The sequence below is a fragment of the Chelonia mydas genome, chromosome 9 (assembly GCF_015237465.2).
Source record: "Chelonia mydas isolate rCheMyd1 chromosome 9, rCheMyd1.pri.v2, whole genome shotgun sequence".
Lineage (NCBI taxonomy): Eukaryota > Metazoa > Chordata > Testudines > Cheloniidae > Chelonia > Chelonia mydas.
The window spans coordinates 17270264-17294127 of record NC_057855.1 but is presented as its reverse complement, the minus strand read 5'-3'; the positions used below and the strand labels follow the sequence as shown (position 1 = coordinate 17294127).

Below are 23864 nucleotides of genomic sequence, written 5' to 3'. Positions count from 1 at the left end.
GTGAAGAATAATAAGTGCATTGAGGAGGATAATAAATGTTTTTATTTATGTACATATAATACTCAAGTCAGTTTCATTATATAGGGGTTTTAAATCATTTTTTGATCAAATCAACATTTTTCATGTACAGGGATCCCTACAGTAATATATTAAATAAACTATTTTCCTATTTACATTTAAAATGACTTCGTCATGCTTAGTATCATTGTTTTATTTGCAGCTTTGGGGCGTGATTCTGCTCTGGCAGTGATGTAAATCAGGACTAAGTTCACCGATGTCAATGGGGCTACACCAGTGTGAGGTCAGAATCGGGTCCTTAGTTTCTTATTCACAGAAACCACAAGCACTTCCAATTACTGAAAAGCAATAACAGCTTTTTAGAAATACATGCCCTGCCCTGAGAATTACTACATTTTTTTTTTTAAAGAATGTAGAATGTAGTTACCTTATGTGGTTTATATTCTTAAAGAAACGCACCATCACCAAGAGGAAATATTAAGTATTTGGGGTCAGATCCTCAACTGGTGTAAATGAATATAGCGCCACTGAAGTCAGTGGAGTTACACCAGTTTACATCAGCTGAGGCTATAGCTCCCAGAATCCAAACAATGCACATTATTAAAAGGTAATAGGGAAAATAATGACTATTAAAAGGCAGCTTTCCTTTGCTTTGCAGCCAGCCAGGCCTGAACTAAAGTAGGGATAAAAGTGAGGGAAGGGTAAGCTATTAACTCCCTTCCTTCCTCTTGCACATATACTTCTTTTCCCATTTGTATTCCTTCCACTCATCACTGAGAACCACTGAAGCAACATAAACGCTATCAGTGAACCCTTCCTTTCAGCATCTTAATGCTGGCTATGGTAGCACTTTGCGTCAGCTAGAAGGAAGGGCTGTGGTTTCCCCATCAGAGCAGATCCTCTCCCCCCTGCTTTTCCCCCTCCCCCCCACCCCCCCCCCAAAAAAGCCCCTCTAAGGCAGAATTGAAGATTAGAGGATATACCAGCAATGTAAGGTCAGAAAATCTTTCAGGAATGGCATAGTTATCAAAGTAGCAGCCATTAGAAACTCAGGAGATTTAGAAATGATGTTAGATTTAAAATAAAGCAAACCACTTGAAAGCACGACAGTATTGGGAATTAGGGAGGGAGAGAACACCCCACCTTGCATTAGTGTTGCATTGTCTGTGGTTCCCCAATTGACCTTGATGAATCAGCTCCCCACTACCTCCCAGGTACTTCCTGCTCCTCTAGATTCCACACTTTGAGTCCTAATCCCCCTTCCCCAGCTTTGCTTCCCTATAGATCTTCTAAAGTCCACATGGCCTCCTGTGATCCATAGTAGATCCCAGGGAACCATGGGCCTACTCTGGTCCGCTGTAGCTCCTGCAGCCCTATATCCCAAAAAACAGCATGTCTGAATGACTTCAAATTCTCATAACTGATCACTGGTCTCTAGCCCTTCCTTTAAAGTGGAAATTCTTTTTCTGAGTAGTTGGGACGCTCCTGGCTAAACATATAAAATAAATCTCAGCCTTAACAATGGAGAGGCTGCAATGATCAGTGAAACACTCATCTGCCAGCAGGGTTACTTAGCAGAGTTACTTATGACAGGCACCCACCCTGGGAGGTTAGGTAGATAGTTACTGAAACAGGATGCACTTCCTCTAGCCTGTGGTATCAAATCCAAAATCTCTTCCCACACCAAGATGCTCCCCTTCCACAACTTTAAGATAATATGATTCTTTAACACAAGGCTGCCCAGGGCAATGCACCACATTATAAGTGGAATGGGTTTCTGCAGATCTTTAGGCCAAATTCTGATCTCTCTCCATTCAAGTGAATATTTAGGGTTCAGTTATCCCATCAAGGTACAGACATACCTTGGAGACAGTGAAGAGTCAAGCCACGCCCAGGTGAGCTCTGGGAGGAATCGTGTCTCAAGGAAGCACAATGGCTTCTGGTGCTCCCAGGAACAAAGGGGGAGCATACCTATCACATTACCTCTCTGGACAATATAGTATGTTTCCCCCTTCATATCTGGGGGCTCATCCAAAGCCCAGTGAAGCCAATAAGCATCTTTCCAATTACTTCAATGGGCTCTGGAGCAGGCCCCTGGGAATGTTCACTGACCAGTACGAAGCACAGAGCATGGCCCCACACTTTCCACCTCATTTGGCTTGCACCCCAGTTCAGGGTAAGAGAGAACACTCCTTGTATTGAGGGAACACTGGCCACTGCATGGTGGTGCAGTTGTCAGGGCAGGAAAGGCACAATCTCACTCTTAATGTAGAATTAGTGTAATTTATATGTCTACAGAGCAAGTTAGCAGAGGAGGTAAGAGAGCGAGAAGATTGCATTACATATTTTACATAAAGTTATTGCCTTATGGACAAGTAACGTCTGCTCCTAATCTGAGATCAGTGAATGGCAGTATTTTATAAAGAACTGTAATTTTTTGATTTACATATATGAGAGTTGTTGATTCTATCTGAATCCAGATGTCTGGAAAAGGAAGTAGCTTTACCCCCACCTCCCTCCTGGTCCCTAAGAGACTATTAACCGCATACTGACGCAAACCAATATGTAGTCACAATTCCCTAGCGCTGACCCAAAAAGGCAGACATTACCATAATCGGATAAAACAAGTATTTTTAAACATTTCAACAGGCTAGATATCATCAACAAGGGTCTCAGACATTTGTCTTAAAATTTATTTGCAGCAGCAGAAAATCAGTGACATACATAAAGGAGAGTTTCTTTAATTTTTTTTTAAAAAAAGGATAACCTGATAGTATGAAATTATCTAGAAACTAGTGTCAATGAAGTGCATGACCTAATGTTTTACAAATTAGACTCCTTAATGCTATTATCATAAAAACAACTGACTTTATGGCCATAACTCATGGGAAAGGATTGTACAAACGTTTGTTTTCTATTTTTATTCGTCTTATTTAAAGGAATCTCAAAATCCTGATGATTAAAGTTCAGCAGTTCTACCTCCCTACCCCAAACTATAATGATTTCTTTAAAAGCATGACTTTCGATCAATTTGTTGTACTGCAATCCCATGCTTCACCACATCACATTCATGTTCATGACCAAGAGACTGAATGACTAAATTTTGTGAAGTATCAAGTAAAGACCAAAATCTGATCTTAGGTATACCAGTGTAAATCCAGAGTCTCCATTGATACTGATATAGCTGATCTGGATTTAAACTGGTGTAACAGAGAGCAGATCTTGGCCTATAACAAACACAGTAAATGAAAAAGCATGGATAATTCATCGCAAAATGCATTTCTTAGTTATTTGGACAACTATTTTAATTATTTATCATAATTCTTCATAATGTTATTGCAAATGAAGTCCGAACTGAAAATGTCTTTATAGCACACTGCTTCTAAACTTTAGTGAGCAGTGGGGACAGAGTGCCAGTTTTTGGGGTGGAGATTGAATATATTGTGATCCATTCAAAATAGAGTGTTTCCAATTGATCTGGACTATAGGATTCATGCCACAGAGTGAAAAATAACCTTAAATAAACTTAAAATAGATGAGCCAGGATGCCATGATTGAGATATACAGGTTCAAGCGACACAATCAAACCCTTCAAATTGGAGACAAAGCCATCCATAAATCAGCACTTTCTCCAATCAGTTTAACAGTATGCTTTCAATACATATTGTATTGCAGCTGTTCAACCATCCTCATGGCCAGAGGACAAAAGAAAAAAATAGTTTGATGACATAAATTTGGGGACAGAGCCAACATTAGGGAATGAGGGTGGAAGAAAAAGAATGTATTGAGATTTTTTCTGTTGCATAATTACCACAATACCAAGCTGTTATTTTAAAAGTGTAGTGGAACCAGAGTGCATCATACAAGTCACTTAATCCTCCCAACACCATTAGATGGCACCATTTTGAATTCACTCCACTGAGGGGAAAGAATGTCTGGGGCCACCTGTGATGATGTTAATGTTGCGCGGTCTATTTCTGTTTTACACCTATTTATTGCCTGTGGCCGATATAAGATTTCAAATGGGAAAACATTTAACAACTTCCACTTAAATTGTTTTTTCCATGCCAAATTATAACAGGTGAAATTCATCCCCCTGAATGGGGCCAGCACACAGCGCCTGAGTCTCTCCAGTCCCACTCAATTCCTTAAAACAGGGTTCCAGTTCAAAAATAGGGTGTAAGTGATGCATAAGCTACATGCTGGCCATCTGCATAGGAACTAAATTCCATCCATTCAGCACAGCATTCTCAGCCCATTTCTATCACTAATAATACTTCATACATAGAGCCTGATCCAATGCCCATTGACATCAGTCTCCGCTTTGAATGGGAATTAGATCAGGCCCTGAAGTAGCACCTTACATCTGAGGACTTTATGAAGATGAGTAAGTATCATTATTCGCATTTTACAGAAGGGAAAGAGAGGGATTAAAACCCAGATTTACAGAAAGTAAGACTAAGGTCCACAAGTATTTTTGAATGCTTAACTGAAGTACTTGGGTTCTAAATGCGTATTTGGGCATCTAACTATTCATTTGCATGTGCAAATGCCCCCCCGCTTTTTTTTCTTTTACACTACTGAAGTCGCTCTGTTCACAAAAGTAGGCATGAAAAAAATTGCCTGGATCTCAGGCCACATTTTATGAAAATCTGGCCTTAGTCTTGAGACAATATCCCAAGTCACAGTGAATGAGCAGAAGAGAACATTGGTTTCCTGACTCTGACTCTCCTATTCTAGCCGCTAAACCATGATGTCAGGAGAATTCTGGGCTTAGTAGTTATTGGTTAATTGCAGCTGCTGTAGGTGCAGCAAAGTAAGAACAAAACATTGTGTTATTTGGGGGTTATAAAAGTAGCTAAAAGAGTTATTTGGATTTCCATACCAATTTGGTATTGGATTTAAATATGAGACTAAAGGGGGGGGGGGGGAAGCTTACTCTCAGTTTTACCCATTGATGCTCCTGTTCTCGTCAATGGGAGTTACATGTGCCTACGTGAAAGAAGAATTGGACCCAAAGGCCCCAAATCAATGTGTGTTGTATCTGTGATGTAAGGGCTGAATTGGGTACGTTAAAGTCTAGAATCCAGAGGACTTTGATCATCAGATTATAACACCTGTAAAATTTGAAGCCTAACTTTCAGCCTGGAGGCAAATAGCTTGTAGTAGCCTCACTAAAATACAACCAAAGGGCCATATGGACTGGTGAAGTCCTTACTTAGGCAAAACTCCCAGTGCCTTCAATAAGAATAGACTGCAGGATTACATAGGAATAAGGCCAATGTGACATGGCAAGATATTATCCACTACAGCTATGTCATTCAGTAGGAAAGCATGTGGCATACTCCATAACTATGCAGAGGGTTATCTTTCATGTTATGCTTTTCTTATGCAATTTATTTTACAAAGTTTAAATCAAAAATATAAGCAAATAACTTACCCAAGTTCTTTGATCAGGCAATTGGAACTGGGAGCAAAATTGAAACAAAAACAACACATTATTCCTGCATTGGAACCCTTATTGCAATCAATCTATTGTGAAGTTAGCTAAGGTTTTACAGTGAGTGGATTGTTTGCTTTTGGGCACGCTCTACCTAAATGCAATCTTTGAAGTGGCAATTTATTGCAAAATATGACCAACTGACCTAGTCTTGTACAGATTTAGGGCCCTAGGCTTTATGGGGAATTTTTTCTGAGCAGGGACTGTGTAATGACTATAGGAATTGTACCTTAATATTTCTCTTTCTGTCTCTCTCCTCTAGTCTAAAAATCTACTTTAGAAGCCTATCCCATAGCTCTTGTATCATCAGATTACAAGGATGCAAATTAACCTCTTGCTTAAGCAAATGAAAAACTCCAGGCAATAAATGTAGCTATAAAAATAAGAATTGGTAGAAGAACTGAACTATTTGAATTTATTTCACAACTGTTTTCTACAGAGATAATTTTACCCTACCATTAGAAGGTGAAAATACATGGTGGAATCTGCAATTACACTAATAACCTGGGGACTATAAGGATACCCACAAAAAAAGTTGCTCTGCTAATTTGCCTTTTTTGTACTAAATATTGGGTCAAATTCTATTTTGGAGTGCAGGGAGCAGTTTCCACTGAAGTCGATAAGAGGCAGACTTTAGCCCTTTATGATTTGACAGGTTGTGCAATAGCATTTTTATTTTCATTTGCTGTGTTTAAAACTGCACATTACACTCAAGACTTCATGTCACACCATCTCTTACAAGTTAAGCAGTCATCCCTAGCACCCAGATAAATGATGAAAATGAAGACCAGCTGTTCCCATGTATTCTTTCTATTGCACAATCAGAGCCTGTATGAAAATGTGTGAATTGCTATAAATGTACATCATTTATCTCACTGAATAAATACTCTGTACAGAGTACAGCTAAAGAAATTAATACAAATTTTAATATGGCCTCATCTGATATAACTCGGGAACACCATTTTAAAAAATTATAGGGTCATTATAGATCATCCCTCATACATGTACAAGGGACCCTTCTTAGGCATGGTAATACTTTACACAGATGGATAATGATTCTCACTCAGGCCAAAGGGCAAACAACATACAGACAAATGGCATTCTCACACTACGTTGAGATCTATGGGGACAAGTGAGCTTCGCTTGCCCATGGTCCCTTTGGTTCTCTCAGAGCAAGGCAACCCATCTTGACATGCTGCCATTGATTTGTCTCCCACCATCCCACACCCTCTCTGAAATATGGAAAAGCCACAATTATTCCTCATTTTATATAGTGCCATACCTGTGCACTAGAGGCATTAATAAAGACACAATTCCTGCCCCCAAAAGTTTATAATCTACTTCAGAAAATCTCAGAACATGAAGCTGGCCAAAGAAGGGGACAGGGAAAGAAGAGACCACGTGTAAAAATAAAGAGAGAGAAAAATCATATAGGACCGGACCATTTTAAATAGAGATTGTGGGGTCGGAACAACCTGCCTAACTCAGTCATAATTTATGATGCTCTAAATGACAACTCCTCCCCTAGCCACCCATAGCATTGACCTCCCACACTGCAGTCATGGAAGGGCAACAAGAGGTTGTTTGGGGGGAGGAGATACTACAATATGTTTGCCTTTTGTCACTGTGCACTTCCTTTCAGTTTTTCATGGGTTTTCTAGGGGGTTTGCTCCTCCTCTTACCAGACAGTGGAGAAGAACGCTTACCCCAATATCGTTAAAATGTTTGGAAATCCCAGGCTGAGTTCTCTGCTAGTGTAAATGGGTGCAGCTCCATTGACTTCAAAAGTTTCCCTCATTTATACCAGCAGGGAATTTTGCAAGATCCCTGTGAAGAAAACACTAATCCTGACCCCATTTAAGTTAATAACAAAACTCTCATTGACCTCAATGAATCAAGATTTCACCCTAAATGCCTAGCGCATCCTCTCTTGAAATCCTATCTCTACTGTATGCCTTTAACTCCCTCCTCCATCTTCCATCCTCATGTGTTATTTATTTAGATTTATGCTGCACTATATAAAAGCGTGTCCAATCCAAACCCTGGGTACCTCTGACAAGCCCTGAAGAATACATTCATACATAACCAGACTCCATCATTTACCTACAGCTCACAGTACCCTAGCAGCAACATAAATATACTAAAATGTGATAAACTCCTCCAGCAAAACCACCAGAGCCCCCTCCCCATTTCAACTGAGCTACACAGATTTATGCCACCTGAGGACCTAACCATCACTGAATTTCTACCAGGCAGTGCAACACCTGAAATGTTCTCTCTGTAAATGTATTATAGCTGTCTATGAGGCTCCTTATTTACTCTGTTTTTTTTTAAAACAGACCTAGAAAATGTATGCCTACTTTGTCTTTGCAATACCACAAAGTCTCCCATCCCGCAGCCCGAACCTGTTTTCATTCACTTATTCATTCTAAAGGCTGAGGAGGAGGAGAAGAGATAGCAAAGGCCCTTTGTTAAAACATTCTGAATTGAGATTACTGGCCAGATTCTGCTCTCACTCGCAGCAGTACAAATCCAGAGGGGAAGCTCAGTGGCGTTATCTGGGATTTACACCGCTGTGTCTGAGAGCATGGTTAGGTCCTTTCTGTGCATTGATTGTTAGTATCACCTGCTATGAAATGGAAACTGGAAGCACTTTCATAAAGAGACTGAAAAGGTTGTCTGGTTGCCTTGCAACTTTGGTAAGTATAGTACCTCAGTATATTCTGTTGAAACACTATCAGGTTAATTTTTATTGTAATACTTAGTGTTTAGCATCAACTATTCCCTTCATTTCCTACAGCGTCAGTACATTAGTGCTTTTCTTCCTTTTCCAGCTGTGCAAGAACATTGCTCTCATGTATCTATGCTAAAGCATGGCAAGATCTGTTCTACACCGAAGCCAAAAGAATCCCACACTTGAGTAACTGAGCCTCACAACACGAGGTAGGTGCGTACTCATTATTATCCACATTTTACAGATGCTAAATTGAAGCAGAGAGTTTCCATGGCCTACGCAAGAGCTCAGAGGGAGTAAATATCAGAGCAGGGAGTTCCTTACTCCCCTGTCCTGTGCTCGAAGCACTAGACCAACATGGGGAAGTGAAGTGACCCTGTCAGACTGGCACAATACAGGATAAGCAAGTGATACAAGGTTGCAAATAATGCAAAGAGTTTTGATCCAGGCTATCGTTAACCGTTTCTATGCCACGGTAGGGATCCACAAGGTTGAAAGAGGCATATTATTTTCTTGACACAGCAAATGAGCAGCAGGACATTAAGCATATGACCAAAGAACCACACAGTCGCCTCATCGCACAATGTTAGCCGAAAGTCTTCAGGCATGGAAAGGGGATGTATTGCAAGCACATATTATTTCCAGTCATTCTACAAAGTTACTGAAACCATGGAGTTGCTCTGTGGTGAACTGGAATAGGAGTGTTTGTACTGTGTCCTTTCTGAGTGTCTTTATATATGTATATAGAAAGAGCCTGGTCTTTATAAAGGCTTTTACTTGGGGTGCCCAGATTTATGGGCCCCACTATGTATCTGCAAAAAAAGGCAAGTGGAAAGGCTATCACTGATATCTCCAAATATGCAGCTGTACCTACACACCCTGTGCTTAAACTTATATATGGCAACATTAGTGCCCACAATTAATTACAGGGAGAATTACTTGAGGGTGCAAAACTAAGCAGCAAAAATAGAAGCCACTTTTCAAGATCAGGTCCCAAATTCCATTGTCTCTCTGGGTATTGCTTAGAGATGGGCACAATGATCCCTCCATTGCCATTGGCCACAGCGGGGAGACTGCAGAAGCATAATTTGGTAGTAGCACATCTTGTTTGATCCATTCTAATTTTGTGGGGGAGGGAGCTCTAAAACATACATGTAGCTCAGATTTGGGTCCCACCACAACCAGAACATGATGGTTTAGCTGCAAAACATCATGAAGAACATGCTAATGTTTTTCCACCACAACGACATTGGAAAAATTGTGTGTTTTAGGAAATCCGAAAATAACTCAGACTGCATTCTTTTCTCTGCACCTGCTTTGAAGCATCAACAGGATTTGTTTACAATATTGAAATTCCAAAAATACTTACTTGCGGATGAAACAAGAATCCTGGGGAAGGTCTCAAGTACTTTTCCTTTAAAGCTTCAAGTGGGTCAGTTAACTTTCTTTTCTCTACTCTGTAAATGTTAAAATTGATTTGCTTGTGATGAATCAGTCTTAGGCATTAATAACTATTCAGCTACTTATGTTTAAAATAGTCAACAATACATCAAATAATTGGTTTCTTGGTGATAATGGTAAACGATAAGGAAGTACAGTCATCTCTTGATTTGTGCATGCAACTCTCAGGAGCACTAATGAGAGTTGTGAACATCCATTAAAAAGAGATTACACCATTTACATTGGATATAATCCCATTTCAAAAGGCCGATACTATTGATAATAGAAACTGATGACTAACTGCACTGAGCCCTGTTATCAAGAAATAGGGCCCGACTACATTTTCCAAACACAAGAAAAGGTCTCATTGACACCAATGGGTGCTTTTCATATTAGGCCTGCAGAAAGGGACCCTTTGGAAGCTCATCTTCCTTTGTGAGGAATTTAAGCCCTGCTCTTGCCAACCGCTCCACGTGGGCACAGGGATGCCCTTGCAAAGAGAAGTTAGCTAGATCCTGGCCTCGAGAAATGTAGTGAATTTGCCACAACAGAAATGAAGGCTACGTTCAACTAACTGTGTGGCTTCAAGTAGTGAAATAGGGCATCTGATCGTTTAAAATTAGTAAGGCATTTTAGTTCCCCCTGCATTTTTGATCAGTAGTTTAAATTGTATCATTTATCAAAGGACTGATCCTGCATTCCTTACTCAGACATTGGCTTCAATGGAAAGTCTGCCTGAGTATCAACTATGGGACTGGCCCCATGTTATGCTGGTAGCATTCCTTTACTATTCCTTCACAAATTGCATTATCATGCACTGCAGTACTGTATAACAGTAAAAATTTCCACTAATTCAGAAATGATAAATTAATATGATACAGGAAACCTGTGGCCTAATACCTATACTGCATAAATTAAACCATCTCAATAAGTAACACAATGCTAACACTGTTCCTTTCTAATGTATACCCTTTATCTTATGCCAGAGAGTGTTCTATGAAATTTTTGCCAAAAGCAAATTTTTGAAAGATAGTAATGAATTAAGATCATTTGTATTACAGTAACTTTTTATTTTTAACAATAGTCTCTTTGTGAAATAGGCCATTTAGATTATGAACAAATAGTTTTTATGGCTAATATTTCACTACTCCTATGTTTCCTGTAGATTAATTTAGACGTATGACTACAACTAATTACAGATATGCAGGCAGAGTATCAAAGTGCATACAAGTGCTGACGTACACAAGACCTGTGGTGAAATCCTGGCCCCACTGAACTTAATGAACATTAATGGGAGTTCCATGGATGTGAGGTTTCACCCCTGATTTCTAAGGGCTTGTCTACATTGGGAAAATGGCCTGGAATAGCTATGGCGCAATGGCGCTACATGTGGACATTCTTATTCTGCACTGAGTGTTCGCATGGGGAGTTAGTGTGGAATAACTATTGTGCTTTAAACTCACATGCTAGCTTATTTTCCAGTAGCTTCCCTGTGTAGACAAGCATTAATATCTTGGCTCACTTAGGACCTGATCCTATTCCCACTAAAGTCAATGGTAAGACACCCATTGACTCATGAGGTGAGATCAGACCCTTACTGCCCACATATTTTTTTGTTTTGTTTTGCAACCAGGGACACATTCTTCCTTCACTTACACCCGCACAGCCTCACAGAAACTGGTGGGTTGCTCTAGTGTAACTGAGAGCAGAATTTCAATCCTCAGTACCCACATTCCTTTGACCTGTCGGACCAGATCCAACCCGTACTTGCGGCTGTCTGCTACAGCAAGTGGAGTGGAATGGTGCAACCAAGAGCAGAATTTGGTCCAGATAATTTTTGAAATAAATGCTATTATGGGAGTAGGGCATGGGGTGTAGTGCTTTTGAGGAAAAGGGACTTGTAGTAAAAGAATTTAAAGAACATTTTCAACTATCCAGCATTTGTGCCATCTCATTTCTGGATACGCAAATGTATTAAATTACTGCATATTTTAAATGACAGTGCATGCGGAGCTAATGGATCACTTCAAGTTACACAGGAAAAATCCTGAAAGTGTTAGCTGTGCTCAAGAAAGCTATATTCCATTAAAGCCTGTTACCTGTAAATGGGATCCATAAAGAACGGAGTGGGCCTGGCATGTTGCAAAGAAGCATCAGTTGCTTTCCTTGTTTCAAGGTCACCTCCTTTCTTTTCACCAAAGACATGGTTTTTCCGAGGCTCGGCTTGTTTTGTACCACTGGCTCGACTTCTGCTGCCCATGCTCAGATCTAGTGGTTGATCCTGGCTTGTCACGGATGGAGCTGCTGGCTTTGAGGTTATAGGAGTAACTGGCTTCTCCTCCTTACGTTTAGTGGTGAGGTCAAAGGGAGACTCGGAGCTTCCCTTTGGGATCTTCTTTACTTCACTTGGTGACTGAGGTTCCATTTTCAAAGGCAACGGTCTCAAGTCTCTATCAGGAAATGGGTACATTGATTGAGAGAATGCTGGAAAAAATGGGAGGGGAAACATGGAAGGGTAAGGTAAAGCTCCAACTTTTTTGTCTTGCAGCCCCACAAGTCCTGTTGAACCAAAGTATTTTTCAGCAATAGAAGCAATAGCCTTTATAGAATCATTCACTGCTCCTGACACCGCAGTTTGCTCCTCTAAAGATGGTGAGAAAATGGAATGACTGCTGTATTCTTTCTTATTATTTATTGAAGCCAAATTCTGAAGAGAGCTTACTTTGTCTTTGAACATTTTACCATTTTCTTTAAATTTCTCTTTATCACTTTCAATGTCACTTTCCAGATCAGAGCCAGAGGTGGTCTCCAGGTCACTGCCACTGGGAGTACTGACATCATCAAGGTCACTACTCTCTGACTGGTCACTGATTTTTTCATGCGGCCTCTCTTCAGAGGACCTCTCTGGTTGAAGCTCCACTGGCTTATTTTCACCTACAGAGGGGTGCTTATTTAGTGCCTTCAAAATATCCTGTGTAGCTGGCAGTATCTGAGGATGTGTCAGGAGGGGACTTTGACTTTTGTTTGTCTGGTCTGTGCTGGGTAGTCCTTTAACAGGAGAACTAGCAGGTATCAAAGGTGGCCTGTGGTACAAGCCTGAAGGAAACAGACCGGGGAAGCTAAAAGAAAATCCAGGAGCTGTTGGAAAGGTAAGACCAGCAGGATGCCTATTGGCACCAAAATAGTCAGCAAGGCCCGGATTTGCATGATTCATATTAACCATGGACGTTTTATCCATAGCTGGGGTTCCAGGAAGTGAAATGCCTTGGCCAAAAAATCCTCCTGCTGCAAAATGATTCTTGCCCTCACAAAATCTCCTGTGTTTATTTAAGGAAGATGTAGTGCTGAACATTTGTCCACAGTCTTTGCACTTGATTTGGGTTCTGCAATCAGCATGCATGCGCTTATGACGACAAAGGTTTGAAAACTGAGTATAGGATTTATGGCAGACCTCACCTGTGTGTAAACAACAACAACAACAAATCTCAGGCTTTATGATAATTTCCCCTTTCCCCACCCGAATTTAGCAAAGAAAACAATTTGTTACCCCCAACATGTCAATTAGGAAGCCATAGGGAGAAGTCTGTGAGCTTCATCTGGGTGCACAAAACAAATGAAAACTCATTTTACTTTTTCCAAAGCAAGGCATCCAACCAGACAAATGTCTTGAGACAGCATAAAGAACCCTCCCAACAAAAAATAAAAATAAAAATCCCTAAAATACAAATATTTCCTTTTCACTTTTCACAATACTTGTGTGGCTTACAATGTTTTAAATTCATGATCATTATTATCATTTATACTCAGCAGCACTCAGAGTGCCTGATCAGAATCTGGCCCCCAGTGAGCATGGCACTGTGTGTACAAACTAAGGCCCTGATCCTGGAGACACTTACACATCTGAATAGCTTTATCCACATGAGTACCTCCATTGATGGCACTGGGATTATTCAAATGCTTAAAGTTATTTACAGGCATACGCATTTGCAAGATCAGAGCCACAGAAGTAGACACAGTCCCTGCCCCAACGGGCTTACAATCTAAAAAGACAAACAAGATATATGAAGGATGGGGGAGAGGTAGACAATCAGATATATACAAGCACATATAACTATTAATAAACCCAATGTTTTGCATTTACAAATGAGATGCTAATTACTTGAAAGCCTTGGCATTCCAGGCTGTGGTTTCCAGAGCAATCACAATCTGGTGCCTGGGCACACATGTAACCTTCTCTATTTTCACGTACAGTGTTAGTGGGATTCATATGGTCAGATAGAGTTACAGTTGCTTTGGAAGCCATAACGCTTAATTTCATGTCTCATGTAATTATAATCATGGCCTTAATGTTTCATAATGCAGTCTATTTGCGTGTCTCTTTCATGTGAAAAAACATACCATATTTCAACAACTATTTCCTCAAAAAATGCAGCTGTATTTATTTGAATGTCTGATGGTCAAAACAACTTGATGGATTTCCTCAAACTCCTTTGGGACAAGAACAATTTCAGCTCAAAAAAGGAACATTTAGAGAAAGCCTTAAACCCTGGAGATTAGGGGTTGCAATTTTGATCTGACCAGCCTGAACTACACTACAACATTTCGCATGTCTGAATACAAGTTATCAACAATCACATTCAGTGACATGATGAGGAGGGTGGTGTAGTGGCCAATGTAGAGTGAGTCATGATACATTTTTTGAGTAAACCAGATCACTGAAGTGAACGGGATTTTGTGCTGTTAGCAGGTAAATGTCACATAATCACAACTATAGGGTGCCTACTGCAAAGATGCAATTTCCTAGTTTGTGAAACCTTGTTTTCATGTCATATTGAAAGTGCACAAATACTTTGATTTTTCTCTCCTTTAGGAACTTTATTGAGCAAGGCATTGGGGTAGAAAATAGTGAATAGAAGCAAAAGGCTTAGCAATTTTAAATTCCCTATTAGAGAATAAGATCTAGACTTCAATCCTCCACACACGTAAACATGAGCAACTTCATGCATGTGAGTGTTCCCATTAAACTCAATGGAACTACTCATGTATGTAAAGTTACTCAAATAATTTGCAGAATCAGGGCCCTAGTCCGTCCTCAGTAAGAGGCTTTTCCTTGCAATTTGGAATTCTCAGTAGAATAGGAAAGATCTGTATGGGAACTCCAGTAAGCTTCGCTGAGGCCTACAGAAATCTGACCAGAAACCTTGTTTGAAAGGAGAAAGTCTAGGTTGTCATTCATTTGGAAGGTTGCTGTGGAAGGTTGCTGTGGTTTGACTTATAGATATTTTAGGTTTTGTTTGTCTATACAAAGTTTATGTCCCTTTTTGACTGTACTTTCACACATCATCAGGAAGTTTCCAGAGTTGTGCCATGCAATGTGTTGTATTTGACACTTTCCTGGATAAACAGAATGTAATGCTCAAGTTGCTGAAACACACGTTCCACCAGTAAGTCTCGTGTGTTAACACTTCATAGTATTCTGCTTCTATCAGTAAATGTTCTAATTTGTTCAAAAACAAAATTAAGCAATGTTATACTGCTGCGATAAAATTCTCTCTCTCTCTTCTCCCCCCGCCCCCCAGGGAAAAAGCATGTGGCTACGCTTTGACTTAATATGCATTATATCTTAAGCTCTCATCTTTCACACATCAAAGCCACACAACAATTCACATTGTGTATTCTGAGCCCTTTTTAACAATCATTTTCATGCTTTGAGACAGGCTGACATAATTTACAATGGCTCTATTTTAAGCTGGTAAAGGAAACTGAATTGAATGTATCTCATCCTGCAGTGTTGGTTCCCATGAACTATAATCACGTCTTCTAACTTCCACTCACACCAATGCCTGAGCTAACCTTCCTGCACTTCTAAACCTCTGCCCTTGAGAAACTTGACCACTTGTTGTCATGTCTTAACTGTTTACCTCTTTAGTGGGCTCTTCACATCACCGCAATAATAATTCCATTGTCTCAGGGCCTGATCCTGTCAGACAAGTTTTCCTATTCATGCCTCATTGCTATCATAGGCATGGCTCAAGTGGGAAAAGTTTGCAGGATTAGGCCCAAACACAGGAAATGTGCAATGCTATAATTCAGGAAGAATGCCTGTTACAGTATATCAGTTGGTGTTCCTGTAAGATAGCTTCATTCACAAAGAAGATTATAGATTAAAAAAAAGCAAAGTTTTCCTACCATGCATATTAGAATGCTTGGTTTTCTCTTGCTACATTTCCCCCCCCCTAATTTGGGAACCAGATCCTAGTTAATTAAGGATTGTAGGACCAGCCATTTATTTGTTCGGATATAGCACATTTAATTGACATTTATTTGTTATGCCTCATATAGTCAACATATAGGGCCCAATCCTGCTTCCACTGAAGTCAATGCCAAAGCTTCCATTGATCTTCATGGTACAGAATCAGGCCCACAAAGAAAAGTTTAGGGTTAGCTTGTGCAACTTGTGGGACCAATCAGATAAGCAAAAGTAAATTGGCTACAATTGTGTGAATAAATGCTAACAGTGAGAGTTGCACAGTCTAGCCCTTGGATACCACGAGTCAAATCCTTATCTACTGTAAATCAGTTTAGCTTCACTAAAGGCAATGGATCTACACTAATTTACACTAGCAGAGGATCTGACCACATATATTTCATTCCAAAAAATATATTTATACTACTAAGTACTTTTACAAGACCGATATGTACTGTTTTAGGGCTATATACAGACGCTCTCCGGGTTATGCAGGACCTGACTGATGCAAATTCGCACTTACAGAAAAAGTTCCATAAGCGAGAAATAGGATTTTTGAGTTGCGGAAATTTTTGTGTAACGCACGGGTATACGTTTCCGACTTACGCAAAATTTGAATTATGCAAGGCTTTCCAGAATGGAACGATTGCGTAAGTTGGGGGCGTCTGTATTGCCAAATAATTTTTCTCCATCAGTACACTCAAAATTGAAGGGAACTGAAAAACATTGTATTTCCATGGAAAAGCAAAAAACCCCAAAAATCTTCCTACAAGTTATTGGTATCCTTGCAAACTATTAGAATGTGTGCAATTTAACCTTTAAAAGGCCTAACATGACTTTATACCCCTCTTTAAAACAAACAAAAAATTACTGAAATCATGCAAATACAAGCAGCTAAAATATTCAGATGTATATTATTATAACTCCATCCATGTAAGTAAGAGCCATGACAAAGGACTTGCCTTTGGGACCATAAAACATAGTCTATATAAATAGGTCTCCCCTGTGCAAAATTCCTCTTGTATTTAAAATACTGAAGGGAGAAATGGGAAACATTTTCATAGGTAATCTGCTGATTTATATGGGCTTTAAAGAGTAGCTATGTTTGGCAATCAAACTTTGGACCCAACCCTGTAATCCTCACTCACCAACGTAATCTTATTTATGTGGATAGTCTTACTGAAGTCTATGTATTACCTAATGCTGTTGAATTTTACACAGAACACCCCATTGATTTTATTGAGGAATCTGCACATAAATCAATTGCACAGGATGATCCAATGGGCTTACTCACGTGAGCAAGAACTATTCCGATGAGTTAAGGTTACATGATCTAGCCCTTTGCTTTCTGAACAACTTTATTTCCAAGAAAAGTTTTGCTTAATATTTAGATGGAGGGGATTTACTGACTTTAATAGCTTCCATGTATTTAGGCTATAGAAGCTGGATTTGACTTCTCCAGTCAGTTTTATGGTATGCTTGGTTTTCTATATCCTTACCTTTACTCTAAGCAACTAACATATAGCTACTGCTTCCCTCTTTGCAAGTTTTATCACCAAGTTTACCCCTAATACAAACCACAACCCTCCCATCGCACCCCTCAAGGTATATTAATTCATTTGATGTGTAAGTGTACTCTGTACTGCAATTTTCTTAGAACCAAGAAATTACCAAGCCGTTAAGTTTGCATATTTTCTGCTTATTAAACAAATTACTGTAAGTACTATTTTGAATACGTTCAGCCTATTATGGCATGTGGTTTCTATTTGGAGATTTTTTGAAGGCAGTGAGTAATTATCTTACTGTTGGTGAGTTTTCACTCAAGCTTGGGCAGTATACTGTAATAAGAGACAGTTGCCATAAACAGACTGGTAGGGCAAATCATGGTGTGTGGCCTTGTACTGGGAAACAGATATCTACTTAAAGTGACCTGACCCCCAACCCTTCAACACTCAGAAACGCCTACCCCAACACGTGATCTCTACATTCTTTTGTTCTGTAATTTCATAGCTATTATCCATAATTGTTCTTTAGTTTTCTGTCCACCACACTTTGCATCTGAAGAATAACAGTTGATGTTTTGATTTACCAGAGATCACTGAAAACATTAATGGAAAGCATTTTACACATGATTTCATTTGAAAAGAACCATAGTTCTATCTGGAGCATTTGATTCAAAAGCAACTGTAACTCTAGTGCTCTACTAGTCCTCCAAGGCAGGAAGCCATTGTTTTCTAATTATTTCATTTCCACTAATACAGTATGAATCTGAAAAAACCCTCTGTGATCCTGGGTAGGGAAAAATAATTAAACAACTGCTGTAATCGCGTCTCGTTAATTAGATATTTGCTAGCTCAAATAAGTCTAAACATAAATAAATATGAACGAGTCCAGAGCTACAGCCCTTACAAGAACATTTCTTTTAAGTCATTAGTACTCATGCTGATGTATTATCAAGACCCAAAGCACATGTCATAGAACCATTAAACTATTCCCTAGGTGAACATATGCTGGGTGTTCCAATATACTGAAGAAGTTAATACCAGAACTTTTGAAAGCTGATCGCTGGTGGCTCAAACTCCAAAGCACAAGTCCCTGTAGACTAGTATGAAATTGCAGGTTTGCCTCCTCTCCCCATTAAACTAGCTTCCAGTCACTTGACTTTACACCTTTGCACTGTATTTATCTGGATGCTACAGATCTCCAGTGTAATTTAGAATGCTTTAGATTGGTCCTAGTTTGAAGCAGTCACTTTGAAAAGATGGAATGAAGCCACAATCAGTTTGGAAGAAGCACCAGGAAAGAGTTTTTGGCAAACTAGTGCTGAAAACAGGGAGATGGTAGTGAATTAGGGCATTGAGTATATAGGGGCGAGGATTTTTAATTGGCTTCGAGTGGAATTTGAGGAGAATGAGGCGGGATTCAATGGCCAAAGGAGAAATATTTCTCCTTCATTACCATATGGGAGAGAGAGAGTCTCCTGAAGCAGTATCAAATATCCTGAGCCCTGATGCTGCAGCAGGATCTGACTGTGCACTGCAACCGATGCAGTCAGTGAGACTGTGTGGGTGCAAGACTCTTCACTACCATGTCCAGATGCAGGAATTAGGTCCATGGAGCAAGTACATGTTTTAAAAAGCTTGATTTCCAGGACAACTGTTTATCAAGGCCTAACAGCTTCCCATTAATACTTAAGACTGGGATTTGCAAAGGAGCCTAAGGGAGTTAGGCACCCATCTCCTACTGAAAATCTATTGCCCTTACTATCATAAGCAAATCCCAGCCTAACGGTGTGAACTAATCTTGTAGGGAGACCTCATGAGCATTTCCAAAGCAATGCAGATTTTCAGCATCAGATACCTTTGCCTGTCTCGCTTAAATCCCATAACCCACTGAGGCTTTTCATTATTGACTAACTATATTGTCTCTGTCAAATCCTTCCCTGAACTGCTCTTTGTGTCCGGGGGGAAGGGGGAGATATGCCTGGGGAAACAGGTGTATTACAGCATTCAGTGTCTGCTTGGAAAGGAATATATAAAAACAACTCCACGTATTGGACTATGAATTACACAGCTACTCATTCAGTAAGTCAGGGCTTAAACCTCCTCCCAGTGGGAGTTTCAACAGAAGCAGGACTGGGCCGCCTATTTCCTGATTATGTTGCTTTTTTTGAGACGAGACAGACATTGAAGTTTAGACGTTTAGTTGAAGACTTACATATAAAGGGCTTGACACTGCTGTGGATGTGCTTGTGCTGTTTAAGGCCTGAAGAAGTAGCAAACGTTTTACCACACTCTGGACAAGCGTGAGCACGAGCCCCAACATGCTGGGAACGAATGTGCCTCTGAAGGTTGCTGGGGTCCGTGAAAACCTGCTAGGAAATGAATACTGATTAATCAAGCAACTTAACTGCAGCAAGGGAGCCAGCAATCACAGACGACTCCTACAAGACCAAAACTGTGGTTTTGTTTTTTAAAGGCTAGAAAATGAAATAAAAACGACCTAATATTGGCTGGTTAGTATGACCAGATCTTGCTGCATTGAAGTTTTGACATTGGCTTCAACTGGAGCAGAATTGGGCCCTATGTTTTACAGGACTAGCTGATTACTCTTTGGAGCAGTGACTTAGGCAGGGTCTTTGTATAGTGTTTGCCAAAATGAGGCTGCGACTTGGTCATTGTCTCGAGGCACTACTGCAGTATAAATGCTTTATAACAGTAATGAGTGACTTGTATCAAGGAAATCCTGACCCGCAACCTAGTATCAAGGATGCACCTTCAGCATCTAGCTTTGTCTCGCTACAAAATAAAAAACATGTTGGAGCAAGTTTTGCTTCACTGAACTTAAGCAGACAAACTCCCATGGATTTCAGGGAAGCAGGAGCTGATAACAGTCTCCATAGTGTTATGTAGGATTAATAAAATTATGTATCCAGGAAATGGAAAAAGGAAAAGCCACCCACTCACACAAAAAACTAAAAACAAAACCTGTGGAATCATAAGAGGGAAATAATTCCTTGCTGGTGTGGTATAAAGAGAGCTGACTACAACTATGCATGAATAGTCTATATAATGGGCCAGAGTCTCAGCTGGTGTAAATCGACATTGCTCCATTGGAGACAATAGCTGGGGACCTGGCCCATCATTTCTTCTTATTATTTATCTTGCAGTAGTGTCCTGAAGCCTCAATCAGCATTGGGCTCACTGTGCAAGGTGCTGTACAAACACATAGGAAGACATGGTCCCTGTCCCAGAAAGCTTAAACCAGTTAAAATAATATAAACTAAAATTAGTACAGAAAATAAAGAACTAGACTGCGGCCATATGATCAGCGCTGATCAGAGGGCAGCATGTTGTAGCACTGGCCCTGGAGCAGCTTGGAAGGGGGACTGTGTGTCTTACAGAGCTACAATCTTCTTCCTGGTTCCCAGATACCCTGGGGAGGGAGTAAACTTGCACTGCTCACCTAAGGCAGCAGTGCAGGTAAGCTTCCAAGTGGGTTGAAGGAGCAGAGCCACCTACTTCCCACCCTATGTGTTCCCTCTCACCCCCTTTGCACAAGGGGGAAATCTAGTAGCCCCTTGGAGGCTAATTTCCTGCCCGTGCTGCTACTGATCACCTGGATGGCCAGTGCAAGGTAGTCAGGGGGTGCCTTACACACTCATATTAGCTTACATGACTGCGCTATCTCAATCACAATCTGACTCAGAGAATGAGAAGGAACATGAGTCCATCCCTGCATTTCTAGCAGGAATTCCTGCTGCATGGAGGTAGATAACTTAAATAAAATGTTACCCACTCCTTTTAATATATACTAGTTCTTTTAGCAGGCCATACTAATTTGAGGGTTCACTTTCAAAATATATTTACAGTTTCCTGAGATTGGGATCAGACTGGGGGGTGGGAGGGAAGGTTCCACCCCCATTCCCAGAAAAGATGGATAGTTCTGCTAACTTGCTTGCAATAGTTAATAACCTTGATGTCATTAGGCTACAAAATCATTGCCCAAGTAAATGGGTGAAGTACACATCCCTCTTGAAACTATTCTATCTGTCTGTAAGTTCCATCCCTCACAAGGGGCTGAGTATTGACCTCAATGGATGGAGAGTGTGCTCAACTTCCTTCACAGTCAGCGCCTGAGTGAGTATTGCATTAGGTCATCTTCGGGAGTTACCTTCAAAATCATAAGGGCAAGAAAATGAAAATATTTTAAATGAAAGCTTAAATGCTACAGAAACTGATGAGATGGCTAGAGAAGTATTGGTATGACCTCCTGTTGAGTATTGGCTGAATCTGCTCCTGACCCCCGGGTTTCCACACCCAAAACTTGTTATTATATCTCATAAAACACATGATACACAGAGAAAGGCCAAATATCCTACAAATTCCTGTACCTTGGCACAGTTTTCACACTCATAGTGCTTTCCACTGTCATGTGACATTTGATGACGTATCAAATTGGACTTCCAGTTAAAGGCCTTGGGGCACTGATCACACTTGTACTCTCTCTCTTCAGTGTGGGACAGCATGTGCTTCTCTAGGCTGTGAAGACAACAACAGGCTTCGTGAGGTCTCAACAACACCTAAAGAGGAACCCAGTTTTATCAGTGATTTGCAGCCCAAGTTAGATATGAAAATGAAGTGTCAGGAAGAGCAGTAGTTTTAATAGATCACATAATTATAGAAACTAGAGGGGAAAGACCTAGAGAGCCTTATTTGGAGAAGTGCAACTCCTTTTGAGTTTTGCTCACCATCTTTCAAAATTAGGGCGATAATATTGTCTCATTGGAGCTCATCTCCATGTCAGAACAGTACATCTCCTCGTGTCTTGGCCAGCCACTTTTTAAAAAACTATTTATTTATTTAGGAAGCTTTAACAAGTGTACAAACCCTTGTCATGTAAACAGCAGAAACAAAACAATCATTACAACAGTTAGTTTTTGTTTAAAGCGACATTATAGATGAATAGAGTCATCAGATTCCAACATCTGTGTTGCTTCTAGTGATTTTATTAAATTGACTGAAATTTCTATACACATATTTAACAAACCAGGCATGTCTATCAAATGATAATATTCAAAAAAGTTGGACAGGTGTGCTGAGGTTTTTATACAGGTGAATGTACATTGGGTATTGAATAAAAGATAACTAAATATCTATCTATCTGTCCTCTGTTTATCTGGCTGGGTACATAATTGGTGTGTTAATTTTTCCATAACCACAGCCTTCCATAGTTTTTGAACCATTCCTCTATGGTTGGGCTATTTCCCTTTTTCCAACGAGAGGCTACCAATAGCCGAGCTGCTACCAAATGAGAAATTAATTCTTCATCCCCTCTTGTCTGATCATTTCTACTAGGAAGAGCCAGAAGGATTACTGTTGGATCATTTGGCAATAAGTGTCCAGCAATTTGTGACTATGGATTGCATCCCAGTACTCTCTAATGACTGGACATGTCCAGCACATATCCATAAAGTCTCCTCTTCCACCATAATTTCTCCAACATTTATCCATTCAATCTCTTTCTATATCTATATATTTAGCCTAATTGCTGTCAGGTGTCACTGAAACACTATCTTAAAGAAATATTCTTTTATATTTGGCCAGCCACTTTAAAAAATGTATTCCTATCCTTCACTGGGGCCAGATTCTGATCTCTCTTACACCAGTGTAGATGAGGAACAACTCCATTGAAGTAAGTGGATTTACAGTAGGATGAAACTGGTTTAAATGAGATCAGAATCAGGTCCCTAAGCATTGCAGACTAAAAGCATGTTCCCCCTAGCTATCATTAGCTACATTAAATGTACTTAGTAGTTTTGGAGTTCCAGCCCTTTAATAATAGAAAGACATAGAACAAACTGAAAAGAGTTCAGAGAAGTGCAACAGAAATTATTAATGTGCCCAAGCTACACACAGGCAGAAATATTTTTAAATAACCTCTATTGTCTGGTTACATACAAAACCTTCTCTCATATATTTAAAATTTAGGAGGACAGAGAATATCACAATGTCTTATAAGCAGATACATATGGAAGACTAGAAAAAAAAAGTCTGGTACCATTACTATCAGAGCGCATGCCAACCCACCAATATGGGGACACATTCTGCAGTCCCTCCTCAGACAAAGCTCCAATGATTTCTACTGATTCAACTGACCAAAGATGGTGGGGTTTTAGTTTAGGGTCTCCAGTCTGATTTGTGATTTTCACGCTCAGCCATAGGTCATCAAAATGCTTTTTGCCCTGTGGATGCCAGTTACATTTAACTCTACCAGATTCCTCGTTCATTATGTCAGAAATGGCTGTGGCTTCCTCGTATTATATTTCTGCAAGAGTTTTGGCCAAATACTGCACCCTTTACTGGCCACCAACCCTGCATGCTGGGTGCATCTGTGCATGCAGAATGCCTCATTCATTGGATAAT

General features: G+C 40.0%; 1 protein-coding gene across 13 annotated transcripts in view; it reads right to left on the bottom strand.

Annotated features, from left to right (window-relative positions):
• MECOM (MDS1 and EVI1 complex locus) overlaps positions 1-23864 on the bottom strand; it is a 445868-nt gene that overhangs the window by 17362 nt on the left and 404642 nt on the right. For 6 of the 13 annotated variants that reach the window (XM_043522423.1, XM_007055501.4, XM_043522429.1 and 3 more), the window contains 5 exons: positions 21833-21980; positions 19657-19813; positions 11792-13148; positions 9622-9709; positions 5459-5485 (listed from right to left, as the gene is read on the bottom strand). In XM_043522423.1, the coding sequence (XP_043378358.1) occupies positions 5459-5485; positions 9622-9709; positions 11792-13148; positions 19657-19813; positions 21833-21980 (1777 nt within the window). The remainder of the gene's footprint in view (positions 1-5458; positions 5486-9621; positions 9710-11791; positions 13149-19656; positions 19814-21832; positions 21981-23864) is intronic. The other 7 variants (XM_043522424.1, XM_037909119.2, XM_043522428.1 and 4 more) reach the window with 4 other exon arrangements.